The sequence below is a fragment of the Haliotis rubra genome, unplaced genomic scaffold (genome assembly GCF_003918875.1).
Source record: "Haliotis rubra isolate DU_JTF1 unplaced genomic scaffold, ASM391887v1 Scf1381, whole genome shotgun sequence".
NCBI classification, from domain to species: domain Eukaryota; kingdom Metazoa; phylum Mollusca; class Gastropoda; order Lepetellida; family Haliotidae; genus Haliotis; species Haliotis rubra.
This window is the reverse complement of record NW_025765316.1, coordinates 104,178-118,646: the sequence shown is the minus strand read 5'-3', so window position 1 is coordinate 118,646 and position 14,469 is coordinate 104,178. Positions and strand designations below refer to the sequence as shown.

Sequence of the window (14,469 nt, the reverse complement as noted above, 5' to 3'; positions counted from 1 at the left end):
AGTAGTATAGTTGGTGAGTATCTACTTTGGACTGTATTACAGTTGTTTTATGACGTGCTAGCTCAGAGAAGGGAACAGTTCTGGAGAGATGTAGTTCCAGTTTTAGACATTTGCCATATTGGTGAAATACATTAACAGAGGTATTACATTGTCAAAGAAAGTGTAATAATCAAAGTAAATCTGAGACTGGAGCCATGTTCATCGGATCCCGGTTCGTCTGTGGGAGACAACTCCGCGAATTGTGGTGCTTTTTACCGACTGGTTGACTAATACCGGGTTGCCAATGAGTTTTTGTTTAAGGATTGAGCACATGTATCAAATCGCATTATCACCTCTCACTGACACAGCCGATTTTACTCCAGAATTTCGTGTTGAGACAAAAGTACATCTTTCTCCATAATTTACTCAAAACTTTGAACTCACGTATAGCCACTTAACTCAATATTGTGGAATACACTAGAAAGTTCAACTTTACATTTGTGTTGGTGGAATGGAGAGAAACCAACTGTGTTCTCGGTGTTAACTTAGGTTGACTAAAAATCGAATTAAGAACCGAACGAACTATATTCGTGAGAGAACAAATAAATATAAGTCTTATCGATATTATTCAGGAGTATATTTGCAGGAAATACAGTGTGGTTTGTTTCTGTTTTTTCCCGTGCAAACGTGCACTTTGCCATAACACCTTTGTGGTTCAGCACCGGGCCGTCTATGTGGTCTTCTCCGTAAAAACGAGGCTTCTTCGTATCTCTCAAAGGAGACCACTCTTCATTACAAACGCAAAAGCACAGTTCGATTTCGAACACACTACGTAAATTTTGATGTTTATTTAAATTATTTTGTTAAGTCTGCAGGTAATTGTCTAATTGAACAGGTCTTGAACACAACGTGAAAGTGTCATACAAGCAACTCAATGTAATCAATATTAGTACATGCCATGTGTTATCCCAAATATATATGAAGAGGGATCTGTTATTCAAATTTACAGAACGTGAACCATTCTTTGCACAATCCAATGACACAAACTGTCCAAGTGTATCATGCGGCATTTTCCACCAACCAGTAAATTCCAGCAGCGATTACGCGTATTTAGAAATGGTCGTGCTGTAGATCTACTAGTGATGACTGCAACATAAAATATCAATAGTTCACAGACTCACTCATTTTACAACATAAACATTCAAACCAGATTTATTTTCAAGAATATGTCTGACTCACAAACAGCCATGTGAACATGCTATCAAATGATAAGCAAAGAATTGCAATGAGACAGTAATTGACAAATGTTCAAAACCTTCAACAATAAACTACCCACCAAACTCCAATCAATATCCACAACCAAATATTCCCTGTTTCACCCTTTATCACTATCCTCTGCCCACTAACCTCTATTCCTGTCACTACCAAATGCACTTGGTAACACCAGTAACCCTACTCCTACAAACACCTACTGCCCTCTTACCCCACTAATATCCAGCAGCTCTATCATCTGTGCACTCCCCACTGCCCCCTCCCCACCTATTGACTCTATTGTCCACTATAACTATCACATATCCTTTACTAACCAACCACCACGACCAACTTGTGCCTCCTGCAGCCCCTTCAACTCCTACTTTCATCTATCCACTCCCCACTGCTCATACCTGGACAGCTACTCACAACCATTGCCACATATATTACCCACAACTCCTACAAATACTAAATCCACTCAGAAAATACTAGGAATGGTATTGGCATACAACCTGCGATACGATACATCACAATTCTAAAATCTTAAATCACGACGATATATTGCAAAAGTATTGTGCCCTGAAGCTGCGATACGATACGAATCCCGGAATAGGAGTGGCGATACGATACGTATCACGACACTAAAATCTTTAATTCTAACACCAACTATAAAGCACTTCAAGATCAAGACAAAACCATTTTAAAGTATTTCGTCAAATTCCGCTAGCGCTTTTCAATGTTCATTCGGAAATGAGATAATTAAGTTTCTACACGGACTTAGTGAACGTTGATATCATGCGAGCGCGTTTTCGGACACTGTTCTTGACGTAAGAAGTTCCGAGAAAACGTTTACTTATGAAGGGCAAATAAGTAAGCATATATTTTGATCATCAAACAAAAGTAAGTCTTTTTGGTTGAAGGATATCGCAATTCGGCAATATTTAAAGTAATACATCCATGTATCGTGGCCAATTTGAAGTATCGTATCGGGATATACGACAATGTAAAACTTTGTATAGATTCATCGTATTGGCGGCCCATAGAAAATGCATATACCCACTTCCAACTATAGATTCACTTCCTTTTTTTCACTCTACTCGTATCTGCTAAAAGGGATGAAATGTGTCGGCATGACAGCACCTGGTCCTCATGCATTTGTCTTCATTGTCAGGATTGAACGTTTTACCCCAGAAGAACAGGAAACGGTTGATCACTTAGGAAACGTCTTCAGACTAGCTCATTATTCTTTTCACAACAAAGGATGATCTACAACCTGACAAAGAGTCACTTGCAACAACAGATGCATCACCTTGGCAACAGATACATCACTTTCAACGGAGGCAAATGTTACACAAGTGAAATGTATGTTGAGGCAGAGAAGAACATGAAGATGAGAGAGGAACAGTTGAGACTGGAACATGAACAAAAGATCCAAGAAGAGAGAAATGCAATCCGAAGAGTATTACCTAAAGTTCAGATGAAACACGATGAAGGCGAGGATTTGAGGAAGCAAATGGAGGAAAGAAAGTTGAAGAAGCAGACGAAAGTGAGAGTGAGATGGCTGCTCTTTCAAAGGAAGTAGAAGATCTCAAATTAGCCATAAAAGGAATGAAGATAGACAAGAAGGCAGAGACCGATGGAGTTTGAGAGTAAGAAGAGAGAGGGGGGATCATTAAGAAACTTGAGGTAGAGAAGCCAGATTTTCTAGAGGAGGTGAGAAAAGAAGTCATTGAGGAGAAACCTGGAATAATGGGCCTTCTTGGATCTGTACTGCCAGGATTCTTTGGAAATCTTCTCCGAAGGATCCTGCCAGCCGCTGGGAAGGTTTTCAAGAAATTCTTCAAGTGAACGAACTGTTGCGGAGTAAACGTGAAGAGATGCCAGACTGCTCAGTTGAGGGCTCTTATAGCAAGTTATGTCATTCAAAAATTGTGCTTGAAAATATCATTCCAGTATTCATGTAATTCCAGTCATAGATGTAACGCCCTATCCCTTCGAAACGTTTACATATAAAGTGATGCTTAAAGTAAACTATTTACGTGCTTTTGTAAGACACTTTGATGCAGACATAACTTCTTCTTTTAGTAGTTAGTAACCTGAAGTAATCTTCATTTTATGATAGAAGCTCAGTGGCAATGTGGTAATAAACGTTCTTTTACTTACTATAATTCGTCACTTATATATTACTCTTTCAAACCTCATTGTCAGTCCATTTTCATTTTTACCTAGTTCACAGTATCATTAATAACAAAACCTTAATCACCAGTGAGGCAAAATTCTGTATCCTAAGGAAACTTTTCCCATCCTTTAGATGCATGTTGTAGTGTGATGGGGTTGAACCACAGCGTCTCTAATTGTTGAAGGGATAAGAGTCAACGTTTTAAATAAAACCCATGGAAAACTGATACCATGCTGAACACGGTTACACCGAATCTGGCACTGAACGGACGGTAAGTGGATCCTGGAGCGATTAAGGGAGGCAACTAAGGAATAAGGAAAGGATGTATAATTTTGATATAAACATATCATGAATACATTTTTGTTTCAGCAGTATCACATAAACACGCAAACACGAACAAGTCAGAATTCCGCAATATTGGATAGTATTTATAAAATTATTTTTCAACGATCATGAGATGCCTATGATGTCACGTACACTTCACACTCAGCTGCGACATATACATCACACCTTAAGAAGCGTATTAATTCAGACTTGATCTCGTCAATTATATGGCTGGAAAAATGCCGATGTGACGTAAAACCAAACTCAACTCAACATCACCGAATTCCTCATGATGAAATCAAGATAAATACATTATAAAACTGAACTTGTTTGGCTCAATACTTTTAGAATATGCATGTAAAAAGAACCGTGCCAATCATTTAATAAGTGCAAACGAAATGGTGAACGTTTCCGTGCTGCGTGACGCCATGATTGATACAAAATCACCCTCAGCGAGAATGGTATCTGTCGGCATTTCTGTCCTCTTCTCTTGCTTACAATGAAAGTCATGAAAATAAATACTAACACGCAGATAATCAAAATGTTTCTCATCTATTACTTCACAAATTAGCAATTTTTCACAGGTGCATACGATCCTGGAATTAACGAAAGAACTCTCACAACAATCCCTCGTAACGATGGTAGTGAAGACGCCATTTTGCAAAAAAATACGTCAAACACAGCGCCAGTCTTACACAAAAGAAACCTACTATCGTGCGACCGGTGGACCCTTCCCAAATGCATCTAATACCACTGGCGTAGAGCTTCACACCAAGCTAGCCGTGCTGCGTTGTGCTGTAGGGATAGCAACAGACGGCTGATAGTGAGGCGCGAGGTGATTGATTTCAGTTGACTTGTATGTATGTATGTGCGTATGTCGCGGGGGTGGGGGGATAGGGAGATGGTTTTGTCTCTCCTTGTCTCTGTCGTCGTGGTGCGCTGTGCTTTAGGGATAGCAACAGACGTCCGATAGTGAGGCGCGAGGTGATTTATGATTGATTTCGGTTCTATTGTTAGATCCACGTGGGATATACTGCGGGGGATTACCTTCTCCCATCGATATATATATAGTCCTGATGGCATGGCAAGAGCAATACAACCCCAATGAAAGCGTTTGGTTTTCGATATTTCCTTAATTGTAGTATTTGATTTTTAGTGACTACAACTGAGCCTATCTTTAATACAAAGGACAGGTTAGGTTATACGCTTTCCTACCTGTATGTATATATGTATGTATGTATGTATGTATGTATGTATGTATGTATGTATGTATGTATGTATGTATGTATGTATGTATGTATGTATGTATGTATGTATGTATGTATGTATGTATGTATGTGTGTATGTATGTATGTATGTATGTATGTATGTATGTATGTATGTATGTATGTATGTATGTGTGTGTGTGTGTGTGTGTGTGTATGTATGTATGTATGTATGTATGTATGTATGTATGTATGTATGTATGTATGTATGTATGTATGTATGTATGTATGTATGTATGTATGTATGTATGTATGTATGTATGTGTGTGTATATGTATGTTTGTGTGTGCATGTGTGTGTGGATGGATCTCTCTGACGGTCGGTGTAACTGTCTGCCTACTCTAGTCTGACGGGTATCTGTCTGCTGAACGCCCCACGCCCCTTACACATAACTAGTATGGTCCACAGTCTGTTTAACCCAGTTCAGTCACTTTCTATTATCTAATCGTACTTGTGGCATGTGATCCACCTCGAACAAAAGGGTCTATAGGCCGTCAGAATCAAACCGTACAATTCTCGGGAAATTGGCCAGTTCCTGAGGAATATATGTATTTTTAGTTATGTCAAAACATTACACAAATCAAAGCTGTGGTGTCTATATGTGTTGTGTAACTACTAAGGTCGTCGATACACAGGCGCCTTGTAACTGGCACACACTTAAACCATGTTCGTGGTAACTTACATCAGTTTATCATTTTACTTTCATTTTCTTCTTCTAACGATAATTCAAATTGTTTTGTCTATATTGTGTATATGTTTGTAGTCTATATTGCGTACGTAGTTGTTGTGAAATTATCTAAATCGGCCTTGTGGCACAAGGGAACAGTATACACTCATGCTACTTTCTTACGTCCTTGGGAAACACAAAACTGGCTTCGATTTGTGACGTGCGCTTTGCCCAAGACTACGTGCTACCATACAACATTCACTCGCCATTCGCTAGTACACGAGTGAAAGCCTTAGCAGTTCTGTTCCAAATATATAGATGCTTGTTAATGTATTCTAGTGAGTCCGACTCTGTCTCCCGTTCTGGCGATATTGTTTGTATATCGTGCACCTTATCACGACGCGAAGATGAACCTAGGTTGGTAGTTCGGCTTATGTACCGAACAAACCATTTTGATGCTCATTTTCGGCATTTCCATATCTACGGTCATATACAGTAACCCTAAGCGGCTCAAATATTCCATCATATCTTATCACAACAAACTCCATATTTACACGTATAATAACATATCTGACAGTTAGTGATTCATGACGTGGTTACTCAATCAATCTCTGAGTCACGGTGTTGGTACATTATATACAGATCTCTCGTACCTGACAAAACACAAAGACATAAGTTGTCCGCTGAACCCGATTTGTGCGTGGAAAGAGAAACATGTGCATCTGGATGAAACAACACGCCATTTCTGATGTTTAATCATAATATTGTGAAAAATAATATAATGTTTCACAGTATGTTTGCATCGCAGGCACAACATTCCCCATCAAGCATGTGGGCGCAGCATGCCAGTAAACAGACAGGGTGGGTTTTTTTCGGCCTATAAATGGAACAACGTCAGAAACCTCTTTCGTTATCTGAGGCAAGGTCATTTTCGAAAACAAACCCAGGCTAGTTTCACTTATTCGGTGACAGGAAAACCCATGAATGCAACATCATAGCCAATGGTGTATAAATCCTACCTGACTCGCGGATATAGGTTCATTCCTTGATCGGCAACCTATCTCGTCCCATGTAGGTAGGTAACTTTTACATCAGAACCATGAGAATTATGAATACATCTGATTTGTTGATGGAATTAGAGATGAATATCTTTAGAATTTGTGGTGACGCTGCTTTCAATTTGTTCAACATTCGCGTACTCATTACGTGAAAAATTGCCCTCACGGAAAAAAAGTATATTTCCTATTTTATTTGTAAATCTGAGTCGACTCTTAACTCTTCAGATACTCTTTGATTTGATATCAGCAACGATCTTCATCAGTATTCTGCTTGTGTCGCTGCTATTATTTGTAGTAATGGCTTTTGTGATCCATTGGGAGGCTTGCTGATAATCTTTATATACCATTGGTTGTTTGGTTTGTTGTTAAACGCCGTAAATTCCACATTCTCCATCCTAAAAACAGTACCCACTCCCAACTACCAATATTAGTTCCACCACCCTAAAAACAGCACCCACTCATAATATCACTTTCACCACCCCAAAAACAGTACCAACTACCAACTACATATTCCACATTCTCCACCCTAAAAACAGTGACCACTACCAAAATCACTTCATCTACAAAAAAACCCCACATTACCAACCCCCGATATGACTTTGTACCAAAAAAACAGTAGCTACTACCAACTACCGATGCCATTTCTTCCACCCTCAAAGCTGGGCCAATTACCAACTACACGTCCACATTTCCCACCCTAAAGCAGTACCCACTACCATCTACCAATGTCACTTCCTCTATCCCATAAACAGTACCCATTACCAACAACCAATATCACTTCCTCTACCCCATAAACAGTACCCACTACCTTCTACCAATATCACTCCCTCTACCCCATAAACAGTACCCATTACCATCTACCAATATCACTTCCTCTACCCCATAAAAAGTACCCACTACCTTCTACCAATATCACTTCCTTTACCCCATAAACAGTACCCACTACCTTCTACCAATATCACTTCCCCTACCCCATATACAGTAACCATTACCATCTACCAATATCACTTCCTCTACCCCATAAACAGTACCAAATTACCATCTACCAATATCACTTCCTCTACCCCATAAACAGTACCCATTACCATCTACCAATATCACTCCCTCTACCCCATAAACAGTACCCACTACCATCTACCAATATCTCTTCCTTTACACCATAAACAGTACCCACTACCATCTACCAATGTCACTTCCTCTATCCCATAAACAGTACCCATTACCAACAACCAATATCACTTCCTCTACCCCATAAACAGTACCCACTACCTTCTACCAATACCACTTCCTTTACCCCATAAACAGTACCCACTACCTTCTACCAATATCACTTCCTCTACCCCATAAACAGTACCCACTACTTTCTACCAATATCACTTCCTCTACCCCATAAACAGTTCCCACTACCTTCTACCAATATCACTTCCTTTACCCCATAACCAGTACCCACTACCTTCTACCAATATCACTTCCTCTACCCCATAAACAGTACCCATTACCATCTACCAATATCACTTCCTCTACCCCATAAAAAGTACCCACTACCTTCTACCAATATCACTTCCTTTACCCCATAAACAGTACCCACTACCTTCTACCAATATCACGTCCTCTCTCCCATATAGAGTACCCATTACCATCTACCAATATCACTTCCTCTACCCCATAAACAGTACCAAATTACCATCTACCAATATCACTTCCTCTACCCCATAAACAGTACCCATTACCATCTACCAATATCACTCCCTCTACCCCATAAACAGTACCCATTACCATCTACCAATATCTGTTTCTTTACACCATAAACAGTACCCACTACCATCTACCAATATCACTTCCTCTACCCCATAAACAATACCCACTAAAATCTACCAATATCACTTCCTCTACGCCATGAACAGTACCCATTACCATCTACCAATATCTCTTCCTTTACCCCATTAACATTACCCACTACCATCTACCAATATCACTTCCTCTACCCCATGAACAATACCCACTACCATCTACCAAACATCACTTCCTCTAAACCATAAACAGTACCCATTACCAACTACCAATATCACTTCCTCCACCCCATAAACAGTACCCACTACCATTCACTAATATCACTTCCTCTACCCCAAAAAACAGTACCCATTACCATCTACCAATATCACTTCCTCTACCCAATAAAAAGTACCCACTACCATTTACTAATATCACTTCCTCTACCCCATAAACAATACCCAGTACCATCTACTAATATCACTTCCTCTACCCAATAAACAGTACCCACTACCATCTACTAATATCACTTCCTCTACCCCATAAACAGTACCCACTACCTTCTACCAATATCACTTCCTCTACCCCATAAACAGTACCCACCACCCACTACCACTTACTCCACCCTACACTGGCGGATCCAGAGGGGGGTGGGGTGTCTAGGGGGTCCGACCACACACACACCCCACACCCGCCCCTTTTTTTAAATGACTAAAGACCACATTGAACTTAAAGTTTTCCACACAGCATCGTTCACGGCTATGTCGAGAAATGATCTGGAATTATAAATCTCAAGTCAATATCGAAAGCAGGCAACTGAAAAAACACCCATGTAAAATCCTTACGTTAGGGACTGAGTCATTAACGAAAATAGCGAAATTAGGTCGCGAGTATAATCCAAACAGCGCGGCCATACATCCACTGCGTATCTATAGAAAATACCTGTAGACGGTTGGTTAATGTTGCGTGTACATACAAATGTTCAATACATGTTTTGCAGAGACAACAATCATAGTTAGCTGCAGTTAAGTTTGACTTCTCTGTCCTATACATGTTGGAGTAGTACAGGTAGTGGTGACAGCTGCTCGGTAAGTGTGACAGTGACAAGATTATAATACGGGTGAGTGAGTTTAGTTTTACGCCGCTTTTAGCAATATTCCAGCAATATCAGAGCTGGGGACACCAGAAATGGGCTTCTCAATTTGTACCCATGTGGGTCGTCGGCGTGACGATCACATGTTTCCTGTGCATGTCATTCAGAATGGTTATCGATCCAGACGAGCGCGCGGTAGCTTCGTTGTATGTACATATACCTTACGGTGTTACCTCCCTTGGACTGCCAACAGTCCTGGCGATGTTGTCTGTTTGTCCCTACAAGTTTTTAAACACAAGTTTGAGTTGGGTGATATAACACACTTACATCTTATCATTTATCAAGTGTGAGTCAGTGAGTGAGTGTAGTTTTACGCGTGTTTTGGCAATATTTCAGCAATAAAACAGCGGGGGACACCAGAAATGGGCTTCACACATTGTTCCTATGTAAGGAATCGAATCCGAGCCTTCAGCGTGACAAGCGAACGCTTTAACCACTGGGCTACCCCACGGACCACATTTACCAAGTGACGATGATTTCATTAAAATTAAACGCATCTGCTTTCTTAGGTGTGTATCTTTGATATTGTTTCAAAAGTGTTCAACCAACTATAAGGAACTGTTCAGATTCAATACGAGTTTTACTCATTCTGTTTTACTTGACAGATTGAAGAACTGGTTCATTTTTCCTGCTTGAATACCGTCATGGATATGGGTAAATGAAATATTTCTAGCATGTTTATTTGTAACAAAATGAGAAATATCGATGATCATTATTATTTTGGAAAAGAATTAAGTGAACGAACATTTTGAACATCATATATCTATAATGTAATGTAAAGATAAACGTAGTTTTGTTATCTAGAAAGTCCAATTTAAAACAACCCGCCCAGATGTGAGTCTTACATGTCAGTGTATGTACGTTTGTACACTGATGAAATACTCATGATGGTGTTTATAGTTATACTAGTTTCTTATTAATATTAATTCCTATAATTAGCACAGCAAGTACTGGTTTGTTTCACGATGCAGATGAATGGACTTGCAGCACCTGCACACTCATCAACAGCGGCGACCGGCACTACTGCGATGCATGTGACACGCCTAAGCCACGAGGGGAACCTAGACTGCCGCGTGTAGCCAACCCAGAACCGTTAGGTCCTCCTCACACACACCAACAAAGAGGTAATGGCCATTTATCAGTTGGTACTTCAGTTATTTCTAACAGTGTGCTGTAATAGCAAATTGTCATTATATATAGATACCTTACCAATGTTTTATAACCAACACGGACATATCCAATGCATATGGGATAGCACAGTGGTTATATTAAAGCGATCACTGGGTACCCCAACGTTTCGGGTTGGATTCCCCACTTGGATACAATGTGTTCACGACGTTCATTTCTGGTGTCTCCCACCGATACATTGTTGGAATATTGCGAAAATGCGACGTAAAACCTAAACTGCTCACTTACTTACTTACTTACTTACTTACTCACTCACTATAAACAGTACCGACTACCAGCAACCAACAACCAATACCAGTTCCTCTACCCCAAACCAGTACCCACTACCCACTACCACTTACTCCACCCTACACTGGCGGATCCAGTGCAGCGTTAAACAACAACCACCAACAACTATATACCGTTGGTTTAAATCTCTGTTGTCAGAATTCAATCTTGTAGTATTGAATCGATTTGGAAATTATCATTGAACAGAACAGGTTTTGCTTACATCGCGAACACCAGGTGTTCTTGCAAATGATTTTCAGCTATTAAGTCCTCTACACCAACCATATAAATAGGCATTCTCTTCCCACAGAGGTCACTTGTCATATATCTTCCTACGAACCTCTGTACTAATACGGCCCTGTCATGGTGCGAGTGTTTAGGATTCGTGATTGGTTGCAATCAGATTTAGTTGTGCAATCAGCGACGTTGTTTCAAAGGTGAGGCCTTGGTAATTTCCGTATGCTTAGGGAAACCTCTTCCTCTGCTCGATGCGCAAACGTTTCTTCCCGACAGAACTCAGTGATGTAATGGCGGATCAATGGCGTCCCCATCGCCCTCGTTGACAACGGACAAGCTAGCCATTAAATGTCTTGAGTGTCACATCAACACATGTCCCCATGGATATTTGTGGCCCTGCATTTGCTTGTATTAGTCACGTTGGATATAAGTCGATGTATCACGTGTTCTGATTGGATAGCAAGAATGGAGATAATTCGTGTTGCGATTTTTGGCCGATAGGGGATTTAACGAGAACCGGGAAACATAGCCGTATTAGAACAGGTTCGTAGGAAAATAATACAAGTAACCTTTGTGGGAAGAGAATAATAAATAGGTTCAAGGCAGTCAGTATTCTCAATCACATTGAGAACATGGATCTATGCTGTGAATGTACGTCAGTATAGCTTTTCGAACTACATTGATCACAGGTTTGTTTTGCATTACAGGGGGTCATACAGTTGGTCCGCCGATCTCTGCCCAGACAATGAAAGGAGAATAGTGTTTCTTGGAAGAACAGGGTCAGGGAAGAGTGCTACCGGTAATAATATTCTAGGCAAAAAAATATTTGAATCAAGTGCATGTGGATCATCTGTTACCAAAATGTGTCAGAGAGGGAAAGCTTTCAGATTTAATGGGGATATTCAAATAATCGACAGTCCTGGGTTGTTCGACATAGATATGACAAATGTTGAAATCACCAAAGAGGTGGTGAAATGTGTCGGCATGACACCTCCTGGTCCTCATGCCTTCGTCCTCGTTGTCAGGATTGACCGTTTTACCCCAGAGGAACAGGACACGGTTGCTCATTTCAGACAGGTCTTCGGAGATGACATGTTGAACTATCTCATTGTTCTCTTCACAAGAAAGGACGATCTACAACATGACAATAAAACACTCCAGGAGTATTTAAGGAAAGTTCCAAAGGAACTGCAAGATCTACTCGTGTTTTGCAACAACAGATGCATCGCCTTCAACAACACAGGCAGTAATGCGGAGAAGGAACAGGATGTCAAAGACTTCATCACACTGGTTGATCGGGTATTCCTTGACAGGGGAGGCAAGTGTTACACAAGTGAAATGTATGTTGAGGCAGAGAAGAACATGAAGATGAGGGAGGAACAGTTGAGACAGAAACATGAACAGAAGATCCAAGAAGAGAGAAATGCAATCAGGCGACAATTCGAACTGAAACTTCAGATGAAGCACGATGAAGACGCGGATATGAGGAAGCAATTTGAGGAGAGAATAAAAACACTAGAGAGAGAGAAAGTTGAAGATGCAAAGAAGAAAACCGAAAATGAGATGGCTGCTCTTTCAAAGGAAATGGAAGATCTGCAAATAGCTATGAAAGAAATGAAGAAAGACAAGGAAAAATCAGACAGACAGTTGGAGCTGGAAATAAAGAGAAAGGAGCGAGAAGCAGAGAAAAAACTGGAGGCCGAAAAACCAGACTTTCGAGAGGAGGCGCGAAAAGAAGTCAATGAGGAGAAACCGGGTGTGATGAGAATGCTGGGATCGATGCTGCCTTCGCTCATTGGGAGTGTCCTTCCGGCTATTATACCGGTTGCTGGGAAGTTTATCAAAGGATTATTCAAAAAATAGTACCTCGTATCAGGCAAACCTGTTTGAAAGCGAATTGACTGAACCTAAACACTTGAAATACATGGTCGTGTTGATGCAACCATCATGCACTATTTGGAATATATTGAGACAGTAGTATCCAAGTGTGGTGCAATTGTCTTTAACGCCATACAAATATATCTATGTATGTAATTTAAAGGTACGAGTAAATAGATTTTACCTGATGGTATACACTGTAAAAGTAGGGAAAGTAGCGCAGTGATATATACTCTAAATAGGGTCAGGAATAGAATATCAATGTAGCCCTAAATTATGGCTTGTGAAAAATAAACTTATCACTCATGTAACTTCTTTGAGTGGCATTTAGACGTTGATGTGATGACCAACGAGGATAGTTCGATGGATATATATTATATTAAAGAATTGTATATCCATAGAACTCTCCTCGTTGTTTATCACTCATGTGTTCGTTTGCCTGGTTGTTTGGTTGGTTTGGTTTGGTTGGTTTGTATTGCCTTGCCATGCGGAGAATTAAAGCATGGACCACACAAAGATATAATATGCACAATATCTCTATAGCTTGTTATGGGAAGACGTATTTTCCTCTAGGATGTTTCGAGAAACACTTGTCACAATTGTTTACGATGTATTTGGACCATCTGTGCCTTCACAGTTACCTTGCAAGACACCATCTGTGTATAAGATGTCGATCTGTAGCTGTAAGGAGATTTGATGCTGTATGTAATGATAAGGAACCCTTCATTATGACACTGTTATAGTTAGGTTGGTCTGCGCAACATACTATGCAAGCAAACCGTGTTTCAACTCTTGCCCCATCCTCGATAATCTCCAGGGAATACGTTACGATCACTCTCCACTATACCCTGGATGCATCCACGGCTTGGCCCGATTATTTTATTACCTCCCTTTGCTGGCTTTTTATCCAATCAGGTTTCTACGCTGGGAAGTGGAGCGAACCAATCACAACTCACTTTCGCTTCTTAAATTATCTAACCGTTTAAACTTGGCAACACAATTGATGCACAGGTACTCTGAAAGAGGTAGATGGTGTTCTTTCATATATTTTTGTTAAGTTTCAGATCTGTCGATTTGTCTGTATTAATTCCCCCAAAATCTGAGTGGCACTGCGAACAAACCTTCGCGACTGCGACCGTTATCTTTGTTGACACTGGCAAGCTCGGTTGTAACGGCGGCTTCGCTGATTGGCTACTGTGAGAATGCGGAGCCAGCAAAAGGCGGTAATATAATTATCGGGCCAAGACCATGGA

The 14,469-nt window shown here is 40.3% G+C and overlaps 1 protein-coding gene across 3 annotated transcripts; it reads left to right on the top strand.

Moving 5' to 3' along the window:
• Positions 1–6,669: 6,669 nt before the first annotated feature.
• On the top strand, positions 6,670–13,524 carry LOC124268462 (GTPase IMAP family member 4-like). Of its 3 annotated transcripts, XM_046703437.1 has the most exons (5): positions 6,670–6,740; positions 9,494–9,613; positions 10,252–10,300; positions 10,618–10,770; positions 12,046–13,524. In XM_046703437.1, exon 5 carries the CDS (start codon positions 12,200–12,202, stop codon positions 13,199–13,201), a length of 1,002 nt encoding a protein of 333 aa, XP_046559393.1. In that variant the 5' UTR covers positions 6,670–6,740; positions 9,494–9,613; positions 10,252–10,300; positions 10,618–10,770; positions 12,046–12,199; the 3' UTR covers positions 13,202–13,524. The 3 variants fall into 3 exon arrangements, with proteins under 3 accessions (XP_046559393.1, XP_046559394.1, XP_046559395.1); XM_046703438.1 differs by lacking the exon at positions 9,494–9,613 and having other exon boundaries at positions 6,704–6,740; XM_046703439.1 differs by lacking the exons at positions 6,670–6,740; positions 9,494–9,613 and adding an exon at positions 10,133–10,155.
• Positions 13,525–14,469: the final 945 nt, after the last annotated feature.